This window comes from Pongo pygmaeus, chromosome 1 (assembly GCF_028885625.2).
Source record: "Pongo pygmaeus isolate AG05252 chromosome 1, NHGRI_mPonPyg2-v2.0_pri, whole genome shotgun sequence".
Taxonomy (NCBI): Eukaryota; Metazoa; Chordata; class Mammalia; order Primates; family Hominidae; genus Pongo; species Pongo pygmaeus.
In genome coordinates this window covers 198,423,525-198,449,250 of record NC_072373.2, presented here as the reverse complement: position 1 = coordinate 198,449,250, position 25,726 = coordinate 198,423,525, and the positions used below count along the sequence as shown (strand labels likewise).

At 49.6% G+C, this 25,726-nt stretch overlaps 2 protein-coding genes across 4 annotated transcripts in view; one reads left to right on the top strand and one right to left on the bottom strand.

The window, feature by feature from the left end:
* Positions 1-21,145, top strand: part of HDAC1 (histone deacetylase 1) — a 41,794-nt gene extending 20,649 nt beyond the window's left edge. For 2 of the 3 annotated variants that reach the window (XM_054464654.2, XM_054464662.2), the window contains exons 3-14: positions 4,136-4,253; positions 11,974-12,048; positions 14,464-14,602; positions 15,061-15,202; positions 16,592-16,684; positions 18,107-18,215; positions 18,297-18,437; positions 19,003-19,111; positions 19,200-19,330; positions 19,615-19,767; positions 20,227-20,275; positions 20,543-21,145. In XM_054464654.2, the coding sequence (XP_054320629.1) occupies positions 4,136-4,253; positions 11,974-12,048; positions 14,464-14,602; positions 15,061-15,202; positions 16,592-16,684; positions 18,107-18,215; positions 18,297-18,437; positions 19,003-19,111; positions 19,200-19,330; positions 19,615-19,767; positions 20,227-20,275; positions 20,543-20,570 (1,287 nt within the window). In that variant the 3' untranslated portion in view covers positions 20,571-21,145. Of the gene's footprint in view, positions 1-4,135; positions 4,254-11,973; positions 12,049-14,463; positions 14,603-15,060; positions 15,203-16,591; positions 16,685-18,106; positions 18,216-18,296; positions 18,438-19,002; positions 19,112-19,169; positions 19,331-19,614; positions 19,768-20,226; positions 20,276-20,542 lie in introns of all 3 variants that reach the window. The other variant, XM_054464647.2, reaches the window with a different exon arrangement.
* Positions 21,146-21,359: 214 nt separating this feature from the next.
* On the bottom strand, positions 21,360-24,965 carry MARCKSL1 (MARCKS like 1). Its single transcript, XM_054464674.2, has 2 exons — positions 23,476-24,965; positions 21,360-22,622 (listed from the first exon to the last, which is right to left on the bottom strand). The coding sequence occupies exons 1-2, from the start codon at positions 23,560-23,562 to the stop codon at positions 22,122-22,124; spliced, it is 588 nt and encodes a 195-aa protein (XP_054320649.1). The 5' UTR covers positions 23,563-24,965; the 3' UTR covers positions 21,360-22,121.
* Between the last annotated feature and the right edge of the window lie 761 nt (positions 24,966-25,726).

Genomic DNA, 25,726 nt, shown 5'->3' with positions numbered 1-25,726 from the left:
CCACGCTCAGCTAATTTTTTATATTTTTAGTAGAGATGGGGTTTTACCATGTTGGCCAGACTGGTCTTGAACTCCTGACCTCAAGTGATCTGCCCCGCTCAGCCTCTCAAAGTGCTGGGATTACAGGCATGAGCCACTGTGCCTGGCTATGAACTTTTGTTTTGTTTTGTTTTTTGAGATGGACTCTCGCTCTGTCGCCCAGGCTGGAGTGCAGTGGCATGATCTGGGCTCACTGCAACCTCTGCCTCCTGAGTTCAAGTGATTCTCATGCTGCAGCCTCCTGAGTAGCTGGGATTACAGGAGCCTGCCACCACACCCAGCTAAGTTTTGTATTTTTTGCAGAGATGGGATTTCGCCATGTTGGCCAGGCTGGTTTCAAACTCCTGGCCTCAAGTGATCCTCCCGCCTCGGCCTCCCAAAATGCTGGGATTATAGGCGTGAGCCACTGCACCTGGCCATGAACTTTTAAAAGGTGTTTTTTTGTTTTGTTTTGTTTTTCAGAGATGGGGTCTTGGGAGTCTGAACGTATTCTGGCCCAGAGAGGTTGCCCGATAATTTATTTTATTTTATTTATTTATTTATTTTTTTGAGATGGAGTCTCGCTTTGTTGCCCAGGCTGGAACGCAGTGGCATGATCTCAGCTCACTGCAGCCTCTGCCTCCGAGTTCAAGCAATTCTCCTGCCTCAGCCTCCTGAGTAGCTGGGATTCCAGGCACCTGCCATGACGCCTGGCTAATTTTTGTATTTTTATTGGAGATGGGGTTTTGCTATATTGGCCAGGGTGGTCTCGAACTCCTGACCTCAGGTGAGCCGCCCACCTTGGCCTCCCAAAGTGCTGGGATTACAGGTGTGAGCCACTGCGCCAGGCCCCGATAATTATTTTAAAAAAGAGAAAAAGACAGGGTCTCACTATGTTGTCCAGGCTAGCCTTGAAGTCCTAGGTTCAAGCGATCCTCCAGAGCTTAGATCTTTAAAAGTTGTTGTAAGAATCATATGAGATAGTGTTTAAAGTGCCTGAAAGAGTGACTGTCACAGAGGAAACAATAAATGTTGGCTGTGCATTGAAAATGCTTTATAAACTACAGAAAATACAGCAGGTTCTCAAATAACATCACTTCCCTCAGCATCATTTAGTTATAACGTTGAGGAGAAAAATAACTGATTCCTGGTGTGGCCACTATCTGTATGGTGTTTGCACAGTCTCCCCATGTCTGTGTAGGTTTTCTCCGGGTACTCCATTTTTCTCCCACATCCCAAAGATGTGCATGTGAGGTGAGTTGGCATGTTTCCATGGTCCTAGTCTGAGCAAGTGTGGATATGGGTGTGAGTGCACCCTGTGATGGAATGGCATCCTGTCCAAGGTTGGTTCCTTGTGCTGAGCTGCAGGACAGGCTCTGGCCACCCTTGGAAATGAATGATTGAATTCAAATTATTGTCAAATAAAAATTCATAAAGTAGACAATAATCATACAGATGCACAACAATAAAAGATGTGATACAGAAACACTCAGCGAGCCTGCCGTATTTGTTATTGTTTGTTTTTGAAGTGCATGATGGTAGAAGGTTCTCCTTGCAATTTTAACTTTGCATACATTTATTACTTGATTTAACCCACCACCACAACAACCACCATCACTCACTGATTCACCAAAAATTGGGTAAATAATAATGTATATATTTTTTTGAGACGGGGTCTTGGTCTGTTGCCCAGACTGTAGTGCAGTGGCAAGATCACAGCTCACTGCAGCCTGGACTTCCCTGGGCTCAGGTGATCCTCCCACCTTAGCCTCTTGAGTAGTTGGGACTATAGGCAAGTGCCACCACAGCCGGCTAATTTTTTATATTTTTGTAGAGACAGGGTTTCACCATGTTGCCCAGGCTGGTCTCAAACTCCTGGGTTCAAGTGATCCACCTGCCTCAGCCTCCTGAAGTACTGGGATTTTAGGCATGAGCCACTGCACCCAGCCCAATAATGATCTTACTTATTTTTATAAATATTTCTTAAATATAGGGATATTTCGCCGGGCGCGGTGGCTTATGCCTGTAATCCCAGCACTTTGGGAGGCCAAGGCGGGTGGATCACGAGGTCAGGAGATCGAGACTATCCTGGCTAACATGGTGAAACCCCGTCTCTACTAAATGTACAAAAAATTAGCCGGGCGTGATGGTGGGCGCCTGTAGTCCCAGCTACTTGGGAGGCTGAGGCAGGAGAATGGTGTGAACTCGGGAGACTGAGCTTGCAGTGAGCCGAGATCACGCCACTGTACTCCAGCCTGGGCGACAGAGCAAGACTCCGTCTCAAAAAAAAAAAAAAAGGGATATTTCACATTTATTTCAGTATTTAATGTTTGAAGTGTTTTGGGTTTTTATTTAGAATTTTAGTGATGTTTTTGTGACAGAAATATGCTGTAGGAGCTTAAGTTCTTGTTTATATCAATTAGCCTATGGTAAAATTGGTTTCTTTATACATTGTTTTGCCTACAGTCACAATTTCCAAGAACCTGTGGATGACATTAAGTGAGGACTTTGTTGTATTGGTAATTAGAGAGGCAAGGGTCATGTTTGAAGAAGACCTACCTTTAAGGGATGGGAGGAAAAGAAAAGAATTTTAAAAAGAGGGAAGGAGGAGTCAGAATGTTGAGATAACCAGGAAATTAGCTTGTCAAGGAAGTGTTAGTGGGGAGGATGTGATCAAAATTGTTGATGTGATGACTTATAAAGGATTTCCCATCTGTTTCAATTGTCATTAGAGACCCTTTTTTCATGAACTCTTGGAGCCATTTTGTCCATAATTTTATAATACATATATATACATATATATTTTTTTAAATTTATTTTTTTGAGAGGGAGTTTCGCCCTTGTTGCCCAGGATGGAGTGCAGTGGCACAATCTCAGCTCGCTGCAACCTCCACCTCCCAGGTTCAAGCGATTCTCCTGTCTCAGCCTCCCGAGTAGTTGGGATTACAGGTGCATGCCACCATGTCCAGCTAATTTTTATATTTTTAGTGGAGACCGGGTTTCATCATATTGGTCAGGCTGGTCTTGAACTTCTAACCTCAGGTGATCCACCCGTCTCGGCCTCCCAAAGTGCTGGGATTACAGGCGTGAGCCACTGCACTTGACCAGTTTTATATAATATTTAATAATAAAAAGTAATAATTTTGTAGGCCAGGCGTGGTGGCTCATGCCTGTAATCCAGCACTTTGGGAGGCTGAGGAGGGCGGATCACCTGAGGTCAGGAGTTCGAGACCTTCCTGACTACCATGGTAAAACCCCATCTGTACTAAAAATACAAAAATTAGCCAGCGTCGTGATGGGCGCCTGTAATCCCAACTATTCGGGAGGCTGAGGCAGGAGAATCGCTTGAACCCGGGAGGCGAAGGTTGCAGTGAGCCGAGATTGTGCCATTGCACTCCAGCCTGGGTGACAGAGTGAGACTCCGCCTCAAAACAAACAAACAAACAAAAACAAAAAACAAAGGTCGGGCGCAGTGGCTCACGCCTGTAATCTCAGCACTTTGGGAGGCTGAGGCAGGCGGATCACAAGGTCAGGAGATCAAGACCATCCTGGCTAACACGGTGAAACCTTGTCTCTACTAAAAATATTAAAAAAATTAGCCGGGCGTGGTGGCGGGCGCCTGTAGTCCCAGCTACTTGGGAGGCTGAGGCAGGAGAATGGCGTGAACCCGGGAGGCAGAGCTTGCAGTGAGCCGAGATCGCGCCACTGTACTCCAGCCTGGGCGACAGAAAAAAAAAAAAAAAGTAATAATTTTGTAAAGCACCTTACAGTTTACAAAGAGATTTAACAACCTCTTCCAGTTCTCTCAGCTTCCCTGTGTGGTCCATGTTGTCCCTGTTTCGTAAATGAGGAAATGGAGGTTTAAGAGATAGTAACTTGCCTAAGCAACAGAGAGAGCTTGAGCTGCTCTAGGTCTTCTGATACTCTGTCTCCTTTGATAATCTTGTTTGTCTAGTTAGATTGTAAATTTCTTGAAGCCTGAATCTAACCAGTTATTTCTTTTTATTCTTTATAGCACCTAGCTCCATGCTGTGCAGGAAATATAAATATTCAAACTAGATTGAGTGGACTGGCCGTGGTCAAAAATAACTTGCCCTTTCTCCCTTCTGCCCTCTAGCGCCCTCACAAAGCCAATGCTGAGGAGATGACCAAGTACCACAGTGATGACTACATTAAATTCTTGCGCTCCATCCGTCCAGATAACATGTCGGAGTACAGCAAGCAGATGCAGAGATGTAAGTCCATTCTGTTCCCTCACACTCTCAAGCCCCCAGCTGCATCTCCCTTTCCACTGTAGAGGCTCGTTCTGCCATCCTCGCACGTCCCATTCAGTGGACACCTGATTTCCCCTACCTCCTAAAGGTGCCAGAGTGCTTTTTCCCCTCAAGTCGGATTTTTCATGTTTCCTGATTTGTAAACGATAGAGGTAGTACTTTTTCTGGTTATGTTCACAACAGTGTCCCAAGAGTACTGTAATTATTGTAGTGGAAAAAGCACTGACCTGGGACAGGGAGACAATACATACAGTAAAATTTAACTCTAACTCTCAGCTGAGTGGGCAAGTCACTTCCCCTCAGATTCTTCTTTTGTAAAGTGGGCTGGGCCACATGATCTCTGATTTCTGTCCAACTGTAACTGTTTTGACTTAGTGGGTATTAATTGAGAATTTAGAGGCCACTCAGGACAGATTCTAGATGGTGTAATCTTTGAGATGAGGTGATTCTGCCCCTGAGACTTCAGAGCAGGTCCCATCTTGGAAGCCACGCTTAGTTTGTAGGAATCGTGGGAATTATTTTAGCTGTGAGGGGAAAAAAAAGTATTCAAATTTGGGACAAAACTATCATACCTGACTTCCCCCTTGTGTTATTTTAGAAATTATCTCTTAGCACCTAAGACTTCATATAGTGTAACAGCATTGTCCAGAAGAAGTTTTGATTAACTTATGACAGCTTATATGGAAGTGTCAGAAAATATGCGGCACTTGTTTATTGCTGCTGACCACAAGGTAGTCTTACTCCCAAGGAAGAAAGTTATTTATAACTATTATTACAACTAATAATAACTGTACAGTGGTATTGATGGCAGAACCACAGAGACCTTCCTTGAAGCATTAAGCTTCTTTGCTACCGACAACTCCAGGAGCTGCCAGCCGCTGTGAGTGAGATGTTTGCTCTCTGAATTGCAGGGTCTTATTTCCCTCCAAGATGAGGCAAATTCATGCCTTTCCTGTAGATGGTTTTGGAGGTTTCCATAACCCATTTAGGCCAAGGATCAGGCTCTACACTCAGCAGAGTGGGCTCTCACTAGAGGAGCAGCTTGCTATTAAAGTAAGAAAATAAGCTTTCATGTCTTAGTTTGAATCCTTGGTCTCCTAACCCATCTGGTGTTATTTCCCACCCCCGCCACTTTTTTTTGAGACAGAGTTTCGCTCTTGTTGCCCAGGCTGGAGTGCAATGGGGCGATCTCTGCTCACCACAACCTCCGTCTCCCGGCTTCAAGCGATTATCCTGCCTCAGCCTCCTGAGTAGCTGGGATTACAGGGATGTGCCACCATGCCCAGCTAATTTTGTATTTTTAGGTTTCTCCATGTTAGTCAGGCTGGTCTCGAACTCCCGACCTCAGGTGATCCGCCAGCCTTGGCTTCCCAAAGTGCTGGGATTATAGGCCTGAGCCACCGTGCCTGACCTGTTTTCCCTCTTTAAGAGGAAGACAGGACAGGCACAGCAGTTCATGCCTGTAATCCTAGCACTTTGGGAGCCTAAGGTGGGAGGATTGCTTGAGCCCAGCCAGGAGTTTGAGACCAGCCTGGGCAACATAGTGAGACCCTCATCTCTACAAAAAAATAAAAAAAATAGCTGGGCATGGTGGTGCACACCTGTGGTCCCAGCTACTCAGTAGGCTGAGGAGGGAGGATCTTTTGAGCCTGGAAGGTCGAGGCTGCAGTGAACCATGATTGTACTACTGCACTCCAGCCTGGGCAACAGAGTGAGACCAAAAAAAAAAAAAAAAAGACATTAGTGCCTATTTCATAGTGAAGGATGGGGGAATAAGTGAAGATAATAGATTTAAATATAATATAGATTTAAATATAATATATATTTAAATATATTTAAATATATCTACCCTCAGTGAATTGCTTTTGCTATTTTTGCTATTGCATAATCGCTTTTGCTATTATAACTTACTATTTTTATTATTTACAAACTTATCAAGGCAGACAAAATACTGTGCCCTGAGGAGGCGCAGGTTCTGCTCTGGTGTGCCAATTTTTCCGAATCCAGCATTCTAAAGTTGTACATTAAAAAATTCAGTCTGGCTGGGTGTGGTGGCTTACGCCTGTAATCTCAGCACTTTGGGAGGCCAAGGCAAGCAGATCACCTGGGGTCGGGAGTTTGAGACCAGCCTGGCCAACATAGTGAAACCCCGTCTCTACTAAAAAATACAAAAATTAGCTTGGTTTGGTGGTACATGCCTGTAATCCCAGCTACTCAGGAGGCTGAGGCAGGAGAATTGCTTGAACCCAGGAAGCAGAGGTTGCAGTGAGCTAAGATTGCACCACTTCACTCCAGCCTGGGCGACAGAGCGAGACTCCATCTCAAAAAAAAAAAAATTCAGTCTGGGCGCCTGTAGTCCCAGCTACTTAGGAGGCTGAAGCAGGAAGATTTCTTGAGCCCAGGAGTTCAAGGCCAGTCTGGGCAATATAGTGAGACCTGGTCTCTAAAAAAAATTTTTCTAATGAAAATAATTAGGCCTCGGATTTTTCTGTCATCAGAAATGGGGGCAGGAAGAATGAGCCTCTGTAAGGACTTCAGAGTGCCTCACTGAGTTGATTCGTAGGGTTATGGAGGGCCACAGTAGACAGAGACTTTAGATGTCACTTAACACAGTGCTTTATAACCTGGGGTATCTACCAAGACAGTAATGAGCCCTTTTTAAAAAAGAATTATTTTTATTTTTATTCTTGTTTTTAGAGATGGGGTCTTGCTTTGTCATCCAGGGTACAGTACAGTGGCAAGATCATAGCTCACTGCAGCCTCAAATTCCTTATTCCTTAACTTGCCCTTTTAGAATATGTACCAATATCTAACCTAGGCGCTGGACATAGTAGCATGCACCTGTAATGCCAGTGCTTTGAAGGGCAAGGCAGGAGGGATAGCTTGAGGCCAGGAGTTCAAGACCAGCCTGGGCAGCACAGTGAGACCCCAACTCTTAAAAAAATAAAAAATTAGTTGTGTATTGTGGCATATGCCTGTGATTCTGGCTACTCAGGAGCCTGAGGCAGGAGGATCCCTTGAGCCCAGTTCAGGGCTGCATTGAGGTATGGTCTCATTTCGCCACCACACTCCAGCCTGGGCAACATAGCAAGAACTCGTCTCAATAAAAAAACAACACACATGGCCAGGCGCGGTGGCTCATGCCTGTAATCCCAGCACTTTGCGAGGCCGAGGTGGGCGGATCACGAGGTCAGGAGATCAAGACACCATCCTGGCTAACACGGTGAAACCCCATCTCCACTAAAAATTTACAAAAAATTAGCCAGGTGTGGTGGCAGGCGCTTGTGGTCCCAGCTACTGGGGAGGCTGAGGCACCAGAATGGTGTGAACCCGACAGGCAGAGCTTGCAGTGAGCTGAGATCACGCCACTGTACTCCAGCCTGGGCGACAGAGTGAGACTCCTTCTCAAAAAGAAAAAAAAAAAAAAAAAACCACACCACACACACAAAAACATCCCACACACCTAACCTAGGAAGTTATGCTTGTGATAAGATCGAGTAAATCAGGTTTCCTTGCTTGTGGCTGAAATGTAATAAACCCTTTCTGGTCACTTTGAGAGCCTTGACCGGAAGTTCTGACCTAATATTTGGCAAGTGAAAATGGGAACACAAATAAATGCACTTAGGGGGCTTTTGGTGAAAACATGATAAAAGCGATTGGTAAAAAATTGGGAGACATTCTCATCCGTTTTACAGACATGTAAACTTTCCCAGTCACACAGCAAGGTGATGGTAGAATGCAGAATGGAACTCTAGTCCCCCAATTCTGTAGTTTTAAAAAATATAGCATATATAAAATATTTTAGACACACAGTCCAGGCAGGGTAGCTCATGCCTGTAATCCCAGCACTTTGGGAGGCTGAGGCAGGTGGATCACTTGAGGCCAGGAGTTTGAGACCAGCCTGGCCAGCATGGTGAAACCCTGTCTCCACCAAAAGTACAAAAATTAGCCATGTGTGGTGGCATATGCCTGTAATCCCAGCTACTCGGGAGGCTGAGGCATGAGAATTGTTTGAACCTGGAGGGCAGAGGTTGCAGTGAGCCAAGATCGCGCCACTGCATTCCAGCCTGGGCGACAGAGCAAGACTCCATCTCAAAAAAAAAAAAAAAAAACAACAGAAAAAGAAAAACACATATTTTAGACACACACAAAAAGCATAAAAAAAAATATAATGCACTTTGGGAGGCCAAGGCGGGCAGATCACGAGGTCAGGAGATCGAGACCATCCTGGCTAACACAGTGAAACCCCGTCTCTACTAAAAATACAAAAAATTAGCTGGGTGTGGTGGCAGGTGCCTGTAGTCCCAGCTACTTGGGAGGCTGAGGCAGGAGAATGGTGTGAACCCAGGAGGCGGAGCTTGCAGTGAGCTGAGATCGCGCCACTGCGCTCCAGCCTGGGCAACAGAGCGAGACTCCGTCTCAAAAAAAAAAATAATAATAATAATAATATAACGAACATCCATGTGTGCCCAATACCCAGCCTAAGAAAGAAAACATTACCAATACAGTTGACACCACCTTGGGCATCTTTCCTTGATCACATACCCTTTCTCTCCCACTCCCCCAGCCCCCAACCCCATTACCAGCACTGCCAAGGTATAAGCACTATCCTGAGGTTAGTGTTTAATCTCTCCATCTCTTTGCAATGAGCATTTGACTGCCTTCTCTGCCTACGTCTGCTTCCACCTCTCACCCAGTATTGCTTCCCTTTAGTCTAAAGCTAGCGTGAGAATGAGAAAAGCGTTTATAGCAGAAAGAGAGAAAACCCATAGAAAAGTCTTCCCTAGCCTCACAGATTAGCTCACATGAGTATCTGCTCTTCCGTTTGCCCCCTTTCCATCTCTAATCACATAGCTTATTGACTAGGAATAAAAGGGCTGGTCATTTGAGCCACATGTTGGTTTGGGGCCTGAAGAAAAATTTTTTTTTTTTTTCTCACTTCCAAAACACCCATTCCTTCTCATGGAGGCTCCATATCCCAAATAAGAGTATAAACAAAGCTTTGGAAACGCAGGCAGGCCAAACCCTGTGCAGGAGGAAGTGGCCAGAGAGGGAAATCAGTTGCCAATGGATAAACAGCTGGGGCCCAGGGACCAAAGTTCTTATTTACACAGCCTCCCAGTGTTTACCCAGGAAGTGAGGAAGAGACCCACCCGCTGCACACTCCCTCATGCAGCCATGCTTCCTCAGAGCACTGGCTCTTGGCATCCTCCAAGTTTAGTGCAGAACCAGAGCTGGTAACTCTTGTGGTTATTGTAGATCTTGAGCTTCAGCTGTGTCTTGAGATTTTACCAGCACAATCCAAACTGAGCTCTTCTGCTCTCACCCCAGGGCTGCTCCTTCCTCTACTTTTGGAAATCTTGTTGATAACAGTGGTACAGTAGAAGGCTGGGCAAGAGAATAAGTATGCAGCCCCACACCTCCTGCCTCTGACTTCCTGTAGCTAGCTCATTGATGTCTCAGCAGTTACTTTTTTTTTTTTTTTTTTTTTTTTCTGAGATGGAGTCTCGCCCTGTCACCCAGGCTGGAATGCAGGGGTGCAATCTCGGCTCACTGCAACCTCCGCGTTTTGGGTTCAAGCGATTCTCCTGCCTCAGCCTCCCGAGTAGCTGGGATTACAGGCACGTGCCTGGCTAATTTTTGTATTTTTAGAAGAGACGGGGTTTCTCCATGTTGGCCAGGATAGTCTCAAACTCCTGACCTCAAGTGATCCACCTGCCTTGGCCTCCCAAAGTGCTGGGATTACAGGTGTGAGCCACCGTGCCCGGCCAGCAGTTACCTTTTCTGTAAGAGGAGATTTGGAGCTATAAGGTTCCTCTAGGTCTGTGAGTCTACAGCCTCCAGGTGTGCTTTCCTTCCTGTTTTCATTTCATTTGCCTTATTGTTTGCATATGTTTCCACATTATGTACTACTTGGTACTTTTACCCCATTAGGCCCGAAATAACTTTACTCCACTTGTCACTGTGAATGTAGCAGTAAGACACTGGACTACGGGAGTCAAGACACTGGGACCCTGATTCTGGTTCTGCTACTGCCTGGTTTTATAACCTTGGGCAAATCACTTAACTTCTCGGTATCTGTTTGTTCCTCCGCACAGTGGGGTTGATATCTGTCTTGTCCAGCTTATAGAGTTGTTGTGAGGATCAAATGAGGTTGTATATGTGAAAGGACTTGGAAAAGGGCCAGGATATATTTTCACAGGCTTTTAAGACAGACAGACTGGCTGGGCATGGTGGCTTATGCCTGTAATCCCAGCACTTTGGGAGGCCGAGGTGGGCTGATCACAGGGTCAGGAGTTCAAGACCAGCCTGGCCAACATGGTGAAACCCCGTCTCTACTAAGAATGCGGAAATCAGCCAGGTGTGGTGGCGGGTGTAATCCCAGCTACTCGGGAGGCTGAGGCAGGAGAATGGCTTGAAACTGGAGGGTGGAGATTGCAGTGGGCCAAGATCGCTTCACTATACTCCAGCCTGGGCAACAAGAGCAAAACTCCGTCTCAAAAAAAAACCAGACAAACCAAAGCTTGAGGCTTGCATACTGCTTCTGCCATTTACTAACAGCTCACCTCTCTGAACCTGTTTCCCTACTTTTTTTTTTTTTTTTTTTTTTTTGAGACAGGGTCTCACTCTTGTCTCGCCCAGGCTGGAGTGCAGTTGCGCGATCTCAGCTCACTGCAATCTCCGCCTCCCGGGTCCAGGTGGTTCTTGTGCCTCAGCCTCCCACGTAGCCGGGATTACAGGCACCTGCCACCACACCTGGCTAATTTTTATGTTTTTGGTAGAGATGGGGTTTCTCCATGTTCCCCAGGCTGGTCTTGAACTCCTGGCCTCAAGTGATCCTCCTGCCTTAGCCTCCCAAAGTGCTGGGATTACAGGTGTGAGCCACTGTGCCAGGCCCTGTTTCCCTACTTATAAGATGGGACCAAACCTTACCTCAGAAGCTTGTGTGAAGATGAATGATCTCGGGTATTTAACGCATGTAGCGCAGTGTCTGGCGCGTTGTAAGTGCGCAGCGAATGACAGTTCTCTGAGTCTCTGTTCTTGCCCCTTGTTTGTCAGCTGGCGTGAGGTCCAGAGGATAAGTTTTTCTCCCTCAAGAAACGAACCAACATTTTCCAAGTTGCTAACTGCTTCTCCATATTAGATTTTTGTTAATTTTCTGACCAGTGGATGAGGTGGGATATCAGTTTTGCTTGTTATAGATAATGGGCTAAGACCAGGTATGATGGCACATGCCTATTGGGAGGCCAAGGCAAGAAGACTGCATGAGGCCTAGGGAACATAGTGAGACTCTGTCTCTAAAAAAAAAAATATATATATATATATTAGCTGGGTATAGTGGCATGCACCTGTAGTCCAAAGTACTTGGGAGACTGAGGTGGAAGGATTGCTTGAGCCCAGGAGGTGAGGGTCAAAGCTGCTACACGTGAGCCATGTTTGCACCACTGCACTCCAGCCTGGGCAACAGAGCAAGCCCCTGGCTCTAAAAAAGAAAAAAACCTAATGGGCTAAAGCTCAAAGATGTTAAACAACTTGATGCAGTCATACAGCCAGGAAGTAGTAGAGCCTGGACTAGAACCCACACCTCCTGCATTTAAATTCTGTGTTTTTTTCCATCAACTCATAAATATGTAAACTAAAGGAAATTGTGGAAACTAACCTTTTGCTTATTTCTTTCAAGTCAACGTTGGTGAGGACTGTCCAGTATTCGATGGCCTGTTTGAGTTCTGTCAGTTGTCTACTGGTGGTTCTGTGGGTAAGGAATATTCATCTTCTCCCCAGGGGTAGACTGGGTTGTTCTAGTGAGGTCTGCCTTTTAGGCTGCTATCCTAGTTGGCTGATCTGAAACCATGTAGAAAGGTCCTGTGGTTTTTACTTAAGTCTTTAAAATGGCTGGTGTAGTGTCTCACACCTGTAATCCCAGCACTTTGAGAGGCTGAGGAGGAGGATTGCTTGAGCTCAGGAGTTCAAGACCAGCCCAGGCAACATAGTGAGACCCTCCTCTCTATAAAAAAATAAAATAAGTAAAAACAATTAGCCGGGCATGGTGGCTCGTGCCTGTAGTCCCAGCTACTCAGGAGTCTGAGGCTTAAACCCAGTAGGTTGAGGCTGCAGTGAGTCGTGGTCACACCACTACACTCTAGCCTGGGCAACAAAGCAAGACCCTACTTCCAAAAAAAAAAAAAGTTTAAAAAGCCTCTAAAATGTCCTTCTGGTTCAGTCCCAGCCCAGGTTCAATCTCTGACATGGTACTGACAGGTGTCCTTGACTGTCCTCTTCTGCTAAGAGATCTTATGTACAGGAGTTCCCCGCAGACCTCCTGGGGTTGTTAAGATGCTGTACATAAAAGCAATTTGTGAACTGCAAAGTGCTATAAAAATGGAAGTGTCATCATCTGTGAATCTGTCCTATGAAAAAGTATGGTAATTACCTTTAGAGGTCAGAAATACTCCCCACGTATCTCCCACTTCCATTTGCAACTTTTGGGTTATCTCCAGGATTACTCTAAACACTTTCTTAACAAATATTTATTTTCCTGTGATCCCCCACCAATATAATCATTGTGTCCACCCCCGCTGCCCCACCAATATAATCACAGAAAACAAAGAAGTGCACAGAAAAAAACAATCACCCACAGTCACAGGGTTGGTGGGTAACCTCTGTTACCATGTTGGTGTTTGTATGGTCATTCTTTTGTGTGTGTTTTTATATCTGTATCATACATATACAATATCTATATTTTACAAAAGTGGGTTATATACATATCACATATATATGGTTTTATGCCTGCATTTCCTACTTAACGAAATTGTCTGTAGTTTTCCGCAGCTTGCTTTCTTGTGGCTCTGTGATTATTCCATGTTGTGGATTTACTTGAGTTGATATAATCTGTCCCTCTTCTTGATAATTTGGATCAATCTATGCTTTTATTGCTGTTAAAATCAACACTGCAGCCGGACACGGTGGCGCATGCCTGTAATCTCAGCACTTTGGGAGGCTGAAGAGGGTGGATCACCTGAGGTCAGGAGTTCGAGACCAGCCTGACCAACATGGTGAAACCCCTTCTCTACTAAAAAATACAAAAATTAGCCGGGCGTGGTGGTGTGTGCCTATAATCCCAGCTACTTGGGAGGCTGAGGCAGGAGAATTGGCTTGAACCTGGGAGGCGGAGGTTGCAGTGAGCCGAGATCGCACCACTGCACTTCAGCCTGGGTGACAGAGTGAGACTTCATCTCAAAAAACAACAACAACAACAAATTAACACTGCCACAAATGCACTTGCACACATGGGTGTGTATTTCTCTTTTACTTCTTCTGGGACCTATTTGTGCTAGTGCTTTTTGACCTAGTGTATCAGCACTATCTTTGGTAATTTTTCTTTTTCTTTTTTTTTGAAATAGAGTCTCCCTCCATCACCCAGGCTGGAGTGCAGTGGCGTGATCTTGGCTCACTGCAACCTCCGCCTCCTGGGTTCAAGCGATTCTCCTGCCTCAGCCTATCCAGATAGCTGGGACTACAAGTGTATGTCACCACGCCCAGCTAAATTTTTTCGTATTTTTTGTAGAGACGAGGTTTCACCATGTTGGCCAGGCTGGTATCGAACTCTTGACCTCAGGTGATCTGCCCGCCTCGGCCTCCCAAAGTTCTGGGATTACAGGTGTGAGCCACCGCACACGGCCTATCTTTGGTATTTTTTCAAAGTTCCTTGACCATGAGCCATAGTAAGAAATAAATTTACACATGCAATCCAGGATACATATAACACATATGCATGCATGCACACACTCACTCACTCTGAAGCCAGAGTTTTACAAAAGAGCGGTTACCCTTACTGTTACTCTGATATTTTTTTCTATGCTATTTCATTAAAAAAAAAAAATATATATATATATATATACACACACACACACACTAATCATGATGCACTAAATCAATTTTAAGGCCTGCTAATGGGTTACTACCCTCAGTTTGGAAAATCGTTTTTTAAGAGTAGCCAGTATCATGTTTATTCCCTGCTGGAGTAGGGTGGGAGAGAGGGGACTGGTCTATGAATTGTACAATACAGCTGTTGAATAGGCAGGTCTTAACCTCTCACTAGGTTCCCTGGGCTTCTTGGAGGAAGGGGAGAGTGGCTTAGTAACGAGCTTATGTCCTCTCTTCTCATGCCCAGCAAGTGCTGTGAAACTTAATAAGCAGCAGACGGACATCGCTGTGAATTGGGCTGGGGGCCTGCACCATGCAAAGAAGTCCGAGGCATCTGGCTTCTGTTACGTCAATGATATCGTCTTGGCCATCCTGGAACTGCTAAAGTATGCCTGCCTGGCCTTGTCTCTTGGAAGAGCACCTTAGGCCAGGTTCCCATTTCCCTCCCCCGCTGGGCTTGCCTCCCTAGTTTGCTTTTCCTACCGATGTGCTGGCTAGGATGTGCTCGGTGAGTGTCTCTGGCCATCATCTCCTTGACGGGGTCTTGGTTTGATCTGAGCCACGGCATGATCAGGGGCAGGTGCTGCTCAGATCCTGCCTCCAGAGTGTCCCTGTGTGGCTGGAGTTGACCCTGGCTGTAGAGTAGGAAGATCGGACTTGGTCGGCTTGGTCAGGCCTCTGGAGACACCCGGCCGCTCTTCCACCTTCCTTCAGCCAGTTTCCACGTCTCTGGTGCTTAGAGATACCTGAGGGAGGCAGCCAGCCCGGTAAGCTGGGAGCTGGCGCCCTTGGCGCGTCCCATCCCCAAAGAGCTCCCAGACCCCTGACCCCCTTCTGATCCTAGGTATCACCAGAGGGTGCTGTATATTGACATTGATATTCACCATGGTGACGGCGTGGAAGAGGCCTTCTATACCACGGACCGGGTCATGACTGTGTCCTTTCATAAGTATGGAGAGTACTTCCCAGGAACTGGGGACCTACGGGTGAGAACGCCCTTTAGGAGCCAACCAGCTCACCCTCAGCTGGCAGCTCTACTTCTCTTTCCTATCTCATGCCACTAAAAACTGCTTCCTGCCTCCTGCCAATCAGAATACCACATCCCAATCTGAAGCACTTGCCCTGATCTCTTTCCCTTCCTTATTCTGGAGGAAGGGAATGATAGGACATAAAGGGCCAGAGAAAGAAGAGGGGTCTCCTGACTCACTGTACTTTCCTCCTGGCCACAGCTGGGTTGCATCACACTATTCTTATGTCTCATAAGCCTTGAGTTTGGGGGTAGGAATTGGGACTCTGAAGGACATCTCAAGTGTTCTTCATGTTTTTGGGTCACTTTCCCCTTTAGCCTTTTGACTGAAAACTATGGACTCTCTCTCCAGAAAAGTACATGAGGTTTTACATCTGATATAGAATAGTTAATAGACAAGTCCCCTTACTGAAGCCCATCCGTGAATCTTAGGATAAGAATCCTTGGAAGCTACTTCCTTGAACTGTTCCATCTGCTTCTATTAGCATGAATGCGGTGAAATCAGCTGCTTTGCCATGCCCAGTGGCCCTTGGGTAAAAAAGTGGCACTAATTCAGTTGTTTGCCACGGCAAGCATTAGAATAAATGAGCATTCACTTTTTTTTTTTTTTTTGAGACAGTCTTTCTCTGTCGCCCAGCCTGGAGTGCAGTGGCGTGATCTCGGCTCACTGCAGCCTCCGCCTCCCGCCTCCAGGCGATCTTGTGCCTCAGCCTCCGAATAGCTGGGATTTAGCTGGGATTATAAGTGCGTGCAACTATGCCCGGCTAATTTTTGTATTTTTAAAAGAGATGGGGTTTTGCCATGTTGGCTAGGCTAGTCTCGAACTCCTGACCTCAAGTTATTCACCCTCCTCAGCCTCCCAAAGTGCTGGACTTAAATAGGTGCACTCACTATTGAGGTTACTGGGAAGGACTTTCTTACCTCTCTCCTTCCCTCCACAACACCCTAGAGAGGGAGCATGGGGGAAGAGGAGTGAGCATTAGAGCTCTCTGGAGTGGAAAGGGTTGTCAAGGGTGGCTGTCACTTCCGTGACCCACCTGCCAGCCAGCTCTAACCCAATCCCAAGGTAGAAATCTTGTGCTATAGGGTAGGATATTCAATCTCTGGTCCCATCAACAGCTCTCAGCCTGGGTGTAGGCTTAATGCTATGTCCAGAGATGATTTGCCAGTGAAGCTAGATTTGCCAGTGAAGAGAATGGTACTAACAAGGTACCCATGTTCTGTCCTGGCCCACGTCATGGGCCTAGCTTGTCTCTCTTGAACCTCTTCCTTTATCCCTCCAGCCCCTATCCTTGACCTTCCTTCAAGCTTCATCCTTCAGTTTTACTTTAATGGCCTTTTTAATTAGGATATCGGGGCTGGCAAAGGCAAGTATTATGCTGTTAACTACCCACTCCGAGACGGGATTGATGACGAGTCCTATGAGGCCATTTTCAAGCCGGTAAGTGGCTTTATCCACCCCTTGGGCTACAAACGGGGGATTGGTCGGCGGTGGAAGGGAGCAAAGCACCCCTACCATACCTCAGGAATCTCTCCTTACTAAAGCTGGTGGGGAGATAGAAGTGTTTGAACCCTGGATTGCTGTGTGGTCAGTTAGGGGAACAAACACCCATATTTGTTGGTTCCTTCTATGGGTCAGGTCTTCTGCTGGATACAAAAATATCTAAGACATGATCTTTGCCCTCATGGACTATGGTGGGGAAGGTAGGCACATACCCAGTAGTCTATGATTAGTACTGTTTTTGTATCTCCGTTTCTTTGGGCTGCTGGGAGATTATTGTGTTCTTTCGGTAGTGGTAGGTCTCGTTGGTTTTTTGTGTTCCTCATTGCCTTACATTGATGTCTGCACATTTGAAGAAGTAGGGACTTACACTCCAGTCTTTGCAGACTGGCTTTGTCTGGGAAAGCCCTTCACCAGTCAGCCCATCCAGAGATTCTGGAAAGGCGGTCTGGCATGTTCCATGGGCAGGCTGGCCTAGTGCCTGTGTTTTTAAGGGATGATCAGAGGAATGAGAGACAAACTACTGCCTGGGCTGGCAGGAGGGTAGCCAGGGATGATTTCACAGAGGTGCTGATGTTTAAGCTGGACTTTGAAAAACAAGGAGGTGCCCGTGTGAAGAAGGAGGTGACGGCAGTAAGGGTGGCATTTAGTAGAAGGAACAGCACCAGCAGAAGTGCAGAGGTGCCAGTGTGGCAGCATGTAGGCCAGTGTGGTGTATGGGAGGAGTGCTGAAGGAGGCGGTGGGAAGTGTATGCTGGGCTCAGTATTTCAAAGGGAGCCTTGAATGCCATGCCAAGGAGTTAAATCTTCACTTACAAACAGTAAGAAACTGCTTAACCTAATAAGGTCAGGTAGTCATTCAGCAAACACTGACTGCTCACTATGTGCCTAGTATTTAATAAGGGCTACAGAAGTGGGAGTTGCGGTCTCGGTCTCAGTAATGTAAGACTCTGCTTGTGAGAATAAGATAAACTAAAAGTGCTTGCTCATAATATAAGGCTTCAAGTCTATAAGACCGAATGAGTAGAGTAGATGCAGCTAAAGGTCAGGAAGGCTTCCTGGAGGAAGTGGCACTAGAGCTTGGGCAACAGAAGAAGAGACTTAGGGAGTTGACAGGGAGGCCATTCTAGGTTCAGTGTTACTAGAGTGTTAGAAGGGTCTTAGAGAACTTTTTAAATTGGAAAATTGAAATCCCAAGTGGGCAAGCAAGAGCTCCAGCCTAGCACTCCCTTTTCTCTCTCACGTAGCATGAGGGAGAGTGGAAAGGTAGGAGTGGGTGGGAAAGTGTTGCACCCAGCCTTTCCACCCCAAACCTCGTACTGCTTTCCTGAGGTTGGTGGTGACCAGGATGTATCATTTTAGGTCATGTCGAAAGTAATGGAGATGTTCCAGCCTAGTGCGGTGGTCTTACAGTGTGGCTCCGACTCCCTATCTGGGGATCGGTTAGGTTGCTTCAATCTAACTATCAAAGGTGAGACCAGGTAGCATAAGGATGGGTGGGCGGGGTCCTGCTTGGTGCTCCTGTAACTCAGCACCCCTTCTCTCACCAAAGGGCACGCCAAGTGTGTGGAATTTGTCAAGAGCTTTAACCTGCCTATGCTGATGCTGGGAGGCGGTGGTTACACCATTCGTAATGTTGCCCGGTGCTGGACGTACGAGACAGCTGTGGCCCTGGATACGGAGATCCCTAATGGTAATAGCTGCAGGGCCAGGTTTGGCTGGGCTGGGTGGGAGCTGGAGCTTATCTGTCCTTAAGTTTATAACCCCTTCCCCGTTGGTCATATGACCGCTCCTCTTCTGATACTAGTCACTGAGGCTCCTGCCTGTCCTCTTGTGATCAGCAGACCATAACCATCACTTTTTCCCTAGTCCTTTTTAGCTCTCTCCCCTCTCCCTCCTGCTTTTGGTCTGGACAAAGTTCTCAGTGGTAATTTACAGCTTTGGAATTTCTACTCTGTAGAGTAACTGGAGTAGCGAGTGAAGGGAGCGCTCATGATGAGCATGGCCTCAAGCGTCCTAAACCAGGGACATGGGCCTTCTCTTAGCGACATATACATCACTGGTATAGACATAGGAGAGTGATGTTAAAAAGATGGAAATCCCATAGGTACCCGTGTCTCACAGTGTCTTGGAGGCATTCTCCTCTGTTTGGATAAATGGGCCCAGAGAAACCTACAAATGCTTTAGGGTGCTTACGTGCAAATGGTTAGGGTGTGGTGGCCAGGTCTCTTGACGGTCTTCTCTCCTGCCCCAATCAGAGCTTCCATACAACGACTACTTTGAATATTTTGGACCAGATTTCAAGCTCCACATCAGTCCTTCCAACATGACCAACCAGAACACGAATGAGTACCTGGAGAAGATCAAGTGAGTATATCCTCCGGCCACCCCTTGGTTGAACATTCCTGACTTTGTCCCTGACCAGAGCCCTGCTACTCTCTCCCATTGGCCACAGACAGCGACTGTTTGAGAACCTTAGAATGCTGCCGCACGCACCCGGGGTCCAAATGCAGGCGATTCCTGAGGACGCCATCCCTGAGGAGAGTGGCGATGAGGACGAAGAAGACCCTGACAAGCGCATCTCGAGTAAGACTAGACCTAGAACCCTATGCCTTCCATTCAATAGGTAGCTCCCACTTCCACCACCATTTCTGGCTGCACAGTCCCTCCAAGCTCCCCACCTATAGAGAAATCTGTTTTCGAGTTCCAGTGCCTGTAGGAACAGGTTAGGGAGCCCGAGTTCCTCCCTCTTCTCTGGTTCCCTTTCCCTTGGTGTCTCTTGGAGGACACACAGGGAAGCACTGGGCATAGATGCTGAGCTAGATCAGCACCCGCCTGCCCTCTCACCCATGCTTCCCACTCCCTCCCAGTCTGCTCCTCTGACAAACGAATTGCCTGTGAGGAAGAGTTCTCCGATTCTGAAGAGGAGGGAGAAGGGGGCCGCAAGAACTCTTCCAACTTCAAAAAAGCCAAGAGAGTCAAAACAGAGGATGAAAAAGAGAAAGACCCAGAGGAGAAGAAAGGTGGGTTTGGGTTCAGCCGGGACTTGGGTCTTGAGCCTGAGAGGATGAATCTATGTAGGGCAGTGGGAGGAGGGAGTGACTCAGGCCCTGCCAGCTCCTGTGGGGCTCTTCCTCAGTTCCTTGAGCCTTTCAATGGCTCCCAGAAGTGGCAGGGCCCACAAAACAATGAACCTCTACTGCCCAAGCACAGCCCTCACATACCACCCAAGCCCTTTTCCCAGCACTGCACCCCAGTTTCCCAGGGGGCTGCCTCCACCCACCAGGTTCTGGCTGTAGCAGGCTGGGAAACCGGTCCAACCTGTTCTCAACAGGGCTCACTGGGAGGACCAAGGATGGGCTTTTCTCTGTTGTATGTCCAGTGAGCTGTAGTGTTGGGGAAGGGGTCTCAGGGTAAATGAAGACCTCATGGGTCTTCGCAGAGGTGCTGCCCTTGGCCATCCCTGTACTCTTGTGTTCTAGAACTCACAGAAGAGGAGAAAACCAAGGACGAGAAGCCAGAAGCCAAAGGGTGAGGAAGGAGCTGCCTGCGGCCATCTCCCTGGCATTGGAGCACCAGCCCCTTTGTCCCACCACTCTGAGGAAAGGCACAGGGACAGCTGGTCCAGCTTACAAAGGCCTCTTTCAGGGACCAGTCTGTCTGGCTCTGCAGTTCTAGGCAGAGCTAGGAGCCCCAGCCCCCAGTAGTCACCTGGGATCCTGTGGAAGTCACTGTCTGCACTTTTGCCCCGAGGCTCTGGGCTGGGTCATCTCATGCCAGTCTCTGCTCTCTCCACAGGGTCAAGGAGGAGGTCAAGTTGGCCTGAATGGACCTCTCCAGCTCTGGCTTCCTGCCGAGTCCCTCACGTTTCTTCCCCAACCCCTCAGATTTTATATTTTCTATTTCTCTGTGTATTTATATAAAAATTTATTAAATATAAATATCCCCACGGACAGAAATCAAGGCCCTGAGCCCAGGGCAGCTGTGCTGGGTGAGCTCTTCCAGGAGCTGCCTTGCCACCCATTCTTCCCCAGTTCTTAACTTTGAACCATAAAGGGTGCCAGGTCTGGGTGAAAGGGATACTTTTATGCAGCCATAAGACAAAATCCTGAAATGCCAAGTGCCTGCTTAGTAGCTTTGGAAGGGTGCCCTTATTGAACATTCTAGAAGGGGTGGCTGGGTCTTCAAGGATCTCCTGTTCTTTTCAGGCTCCTGAGGTAACATCAGCCATTTTTAGATTGGTTCTGTTTTCGTACCTTCCCACTGGCCTCAAGTGAGCCAAGAAACACTGCCTGCCCTCTGTCTTCTAATTCTGCAGGTGGAGGTTGCTAGTCTAGTTTCCTTTTTGAGATACTATTTTCATTTTTGTGAGCCTCTTTGTAATAAAATGGTACATTTCTATATCCTCCTGAGCTTGTTTCCTATGTGTCCCTGGGTTGGTTTCAACTCTACTTTCCTGCACTTCTGGTGTCCATGAGTATTGGGGCAACCCCCTGAACAAGAAAACCCCATAAACTTACCTGCCTGCCTTAACTCCTCCCTTGAGGTTTGAGGTGAACTACTTTTCACCAATCTTCTCACCCTACCCCCAGAAGACCACTCATTAAAGCACCACTAAAGGGACAACATTTATTCCTTTTCCAAATGTTACAGTAAAACCAGGTGGAAGAGAATGGTTTTAGCAGTTAGAAAAAAAAAAAAAAGTACAAATCTGGGGTTTGGCCATTAAAAGTTATTTACAACAGTGGGAGAAAAAAAGACAACAAGAAGTTGTTTCACATTACAGACCTCCCCCCACCCCAAAGCCTAATACTTGCTTACCAAGTCAAAAAAGAGACACAGTTGATTCACAAGCTGGAGGTTTGAACTTGAGTAAGACATTTATAAAAACCTAGACGGGGCAGTGTCCTCCCCAGCCCAGGTGCCACTAGGCACAGCACAAGAGACTAAAAACAACAGGGGAAGGCTGGACACTCAAGGTTTGGGAGTATAAGCACCCCACTTCTGGCTCAGGGATTTGGGGAGTAGGGTAAACAAAACCTACTTGGAAAAGAATTGGGGAAGAAAACCAACAACTGCCTTATGCAGGGGTGGGGACAGGGAAGGAGGTAGGGCCAGGGACAGGAGCATTTCACATCACTAACCTAACTTGGGAAGCTGTAAGGGACCATCTTCAACTGGCCTTAAGAGGAGAACCAGATGGCTGATGGGAGAATCCACAGGAGGGAGAGGAGGAAAGGGAACGTGGCTGGGAGGAGGCAATAGCCCCTTCCTTTCTGGGCACAGGAAGGCAGCCAGGGCACCAGGTCCAGGCAGTGACCTCACAAGGACAGCACAGTTTTTGCAGCTTAGAGATCACCCACCTGCCCCCACCTAGCTACTCATTCTGCTCAGCGCTGGCTGGTGTAGGGCCACTCTCCGGCCCCGAGGGAGTGGATGGCTCTGTAGCCTGGGGCCCTGCCTCTTCTTCTGAGGCTGCACTAGCCTCTGCCCCCTTGGCCTGGGGTTCCTGGCTCTCAGGGGTGGCTGCGGCCTTCCCTTCCTGAGCAGTGCCCTCGTCGCTGCAGGCACCGATCTCCCCCTGCTCCTGCTCTTCCTCTGTGGGTGAGGAGGCAGAAGAATCACCCCCACCCTCCTTCCGATTTCTCTTGAAGGACAGGCCGCTCAATTTGAAAGGCTTCTTGAAAGAGAATTTCTTCTTCTTCTTGGGGGTCTCCTTGGGGGGGACCTCCCCCTTGGCCTCAGCACCCTGGCTAGGGGGTGCTGGCTCGATGGCATCGCCAGTGGCCCCGGCTGCCTCATCTGTTCCGTTCACGGGGGGCGACTCCCCTTCACCCTTGGGGGATAAGTCTCCATTGCTTTTCACGTGGCCATTCTCCTGCAGGGCAGAGGGGATAGCAATGAGGGCAGGAGCTCCCCCTCCCCCAGCCCGCTTCTGATCCCTTCTAGAGGAGGGGGTCCCCGATTCGATTCTACCGCAACCCTAAAGTCTGGCTTAAGCCTCACCCACACCCAGGATCCCGTCAAACACGTCTCTCTCGCCCCTCACGGGCGCGCGGGGACCGAGCGCGCAGACGGCGCGACCGGCAGGAGGCGCTGGGGTCCCGTGGCCCCCACCCCCGTCCCCCGTCCCCCGGGGCGCGCTCTCTATTCCGCGCGGAACCGCTCCGGATCTGCTGTGCGGATCCCGGGCAGGCGGGCGAGCTGCTCTAGGCGACACTGGGCGGGAAGCCGCCCCGGGGCGCTGTCTCTCTGCACCTGGACGGCCTATTTTCCCAGCCTCCCGCTTTGTGTAAGTGGCCCCCACCCACCCCAGGCTGTCCCACATCTCGGCTCCCCCTTAAAAAAAAAAAAAAGACCGTGGGCCACCGAGGTCGGGTCTGAGGGTGGAGTGCGCTCCCCGCCGGGCCCCAGCTCCGCGGCCCCCGGGCGCCCCCTTGGCGTGGCCCAGCAGTGCCTTTGTTCCCTGCGCGGCACTCGGGGCGGCCGGGGGGCAGCGCCGGGGGCCGGGGCCGCGAACAAAGAAGGCGGCGGGGCCCGGCCGGCGCCCCCTCCCCGCCCCTCCCCTCGCTTTGCCCGCGGGGGCTGCGGCGCCGAGAACAAAGGGACCGGGCGGGGGAGGGGGCGCCGCGTGTCCCGGGCCGGACAAAGCGCGCGGCCCCGGCCCCGGGCCCTAGAAGGGGCGAGGTGCGAGAGGAGGGGCTGGGGCCGGCCGGGCCAAGCGTACCCACCTGGCCGTTGGCCTTCGCGGGGGAAGCGCCTGCTGCCTCCTCGGCGGTCACGTCGCCCCGGGGAGCCTTGGAGCTCTGGCTGCCCATGATGGGGGTCTGCTGGGGGGCGCTCGGAGCCGCCCCGGGCTCGCGCCGCAGGGGATAGTACGGCGGGGTCGGCCCGGCCGGCGGAGGGGTGGGGCTGGCGCCCGAGGGGGAGGGGTGCCGGGGGAAGCCGAGCTGCACCTCCGCTCCGCGGCCGACCCGCTAACTGCGCCCGCCGCCGCTCCGCTCCGCGCCAGAATGCCGCCCGCCGACCGCCGAGCTGCCTATATATAAGCGCCCGGAGCTCGGGGCGGGGCCGGACATTTAAATGCGCGCCCAATCGAGGGGCGGAGGCGGGGTTGGCTCGCAGGCCTCACTTGCGCAGCAGGCGACGCTGGCGGTCGGGTACCCTCCACCCCACCCGAATCCCAGGGGCAGGTAGAGTCCGGTGTGGGCAGGAGCGAGGCCGGTCCTCCCGCGAGCTGGGCGGGGCGGGGCGGGGCTGGGGGCCTAGAGGAAGGAGACGGGCAGTCATTCCATCCTCTCCGCTCCACCTCTCCGTTGGGTGCCCCCGCAGCCTGGAGCGGCCCCCAACGCCTTGATCCTGCAGCCGCTGTGAGTCTCCTGCTTGAACCCTTCGAAGGGCTCACACGACCAGACTCGTCAGATGACTGGTCCTGAATTATACTCTAGAAATGTGGTCATAGAAGCCGCAGGGCCCCTGCGCTGGGCTCGGCACCCGCTCCGGCCTGGACAGCGGTCAGAGGTCCCACCCACGTCCCTGCCTGCCTGCCGTGGTCAGCCGGGGAGCGAAGGGCTCTGACTTGCCTCGGGGTCACTCTGGTCAGACTAGTGAGGCCTTTCCCTCATTCCTCCTTTCAGTCCCTTGGTGGCCAGTCATTCTGAGTGGGGACAGACAGATTCGCCTTCAGCCCCTCCTGCCCTCAGCCTGGACCCACTGCAAAGTCCCACGTGGGGGACTTTGTGACCTTGAAGGGCATCTCCATCCCCGTTGAAAGGCCAAGGCTCAGAGGCATTGACAACCTGTCTGACTTGGCTCTGGTCCTTCCTCTTTACCTCCACACACAACTCTGCTCCCCTACATCAGGGTGCCCCAGGCCAGCAGAGGAACCCCAGCTGGGGACTCAACAAACCTCAAAACACCCCAGTTTCTGAAGGGGAGGGATAGGATGCCACCAAGGATCCCTCCAAGGGACAGCTCCTTCAGGACAGCCCTCAAAGCTGCCCAGCCCAGCTTCCCACCCTGCCTGAGAGCAAGGGAGCCTGGAGGTGCTCTGGGCTGGAGACTCCCTAGCTCTGGTCCTCTGCCACCTCTCCTTCTGCTGGCCTGGATAGGCTGGTGGGAACCCCAGAGTCCTGGCCGGCCCCGGATGTTTGTGTCCGGCTGCCAGCCCTCAGCCCCCAGGAAGAAAGGGATAGGGACTGGAAGGAAGCAAAGTGTTGCAAATACAAGGCTGTGTCCCAGCCAGCTCAGCAAGTCCCTCCCCTCCCTCCTACGGTGAAGCCTCCTGGGAGGCCTGAGGCTGTGAAGTGTGGAGACACCCCAGGGCCTGAGAAATTGGGAACTCCCCAGAGATCTGACCACAGAGGGGCAGGGAGGGCTGAGGTGGCTTCTACATTCTGCACTCACTCCTGTATCCTCCATCCCCACCCCCACCCTGAGACTACAGAATACCCTCAGCTATCTCAGCTTCACTCACCCCCCACCCCCGCCCCATTTCACAGACTGGGACCCTGAGGTTCAGGAAGAGAAAGTGACATGCCCAAGGGCACACAGCAGCTACCAGTAGCTGAGGGTGAGAAAAGGCTTGGAGAGATTTGATAACATGGGCCAAGGGCTGTAAGGAATCCCCTGGCAGAATTTTCTGTTGAGATCTGGGGCTGCCTGGTCAGAGTGGGAGGCAAGGGCTAGCTTTGGGATGGGGAGAGGCACTGTGCCCCCACTGCAGCTCACTGAAAGTACCGTGACTTCTCCACAGCTTGCCACTAAGGGAAGGATGTCATGACCTGCTCTCTGTCTCAGCCACAATAGGGAACCCACAATGCTGCCAGGCGCTGCCCGCACCAGCTGGCTGGGCTCAGATGGAGGGAGGGTGTGTGTCTTGGAGGGGTTGGGGTCAGAGGTTAAGAGCAGAACCTAAGGCTTCTGATCCCCAGGCACTGCCTCGCGGGGATGAGAGGCAAATCTTCCCAAGGATCCCAGGAG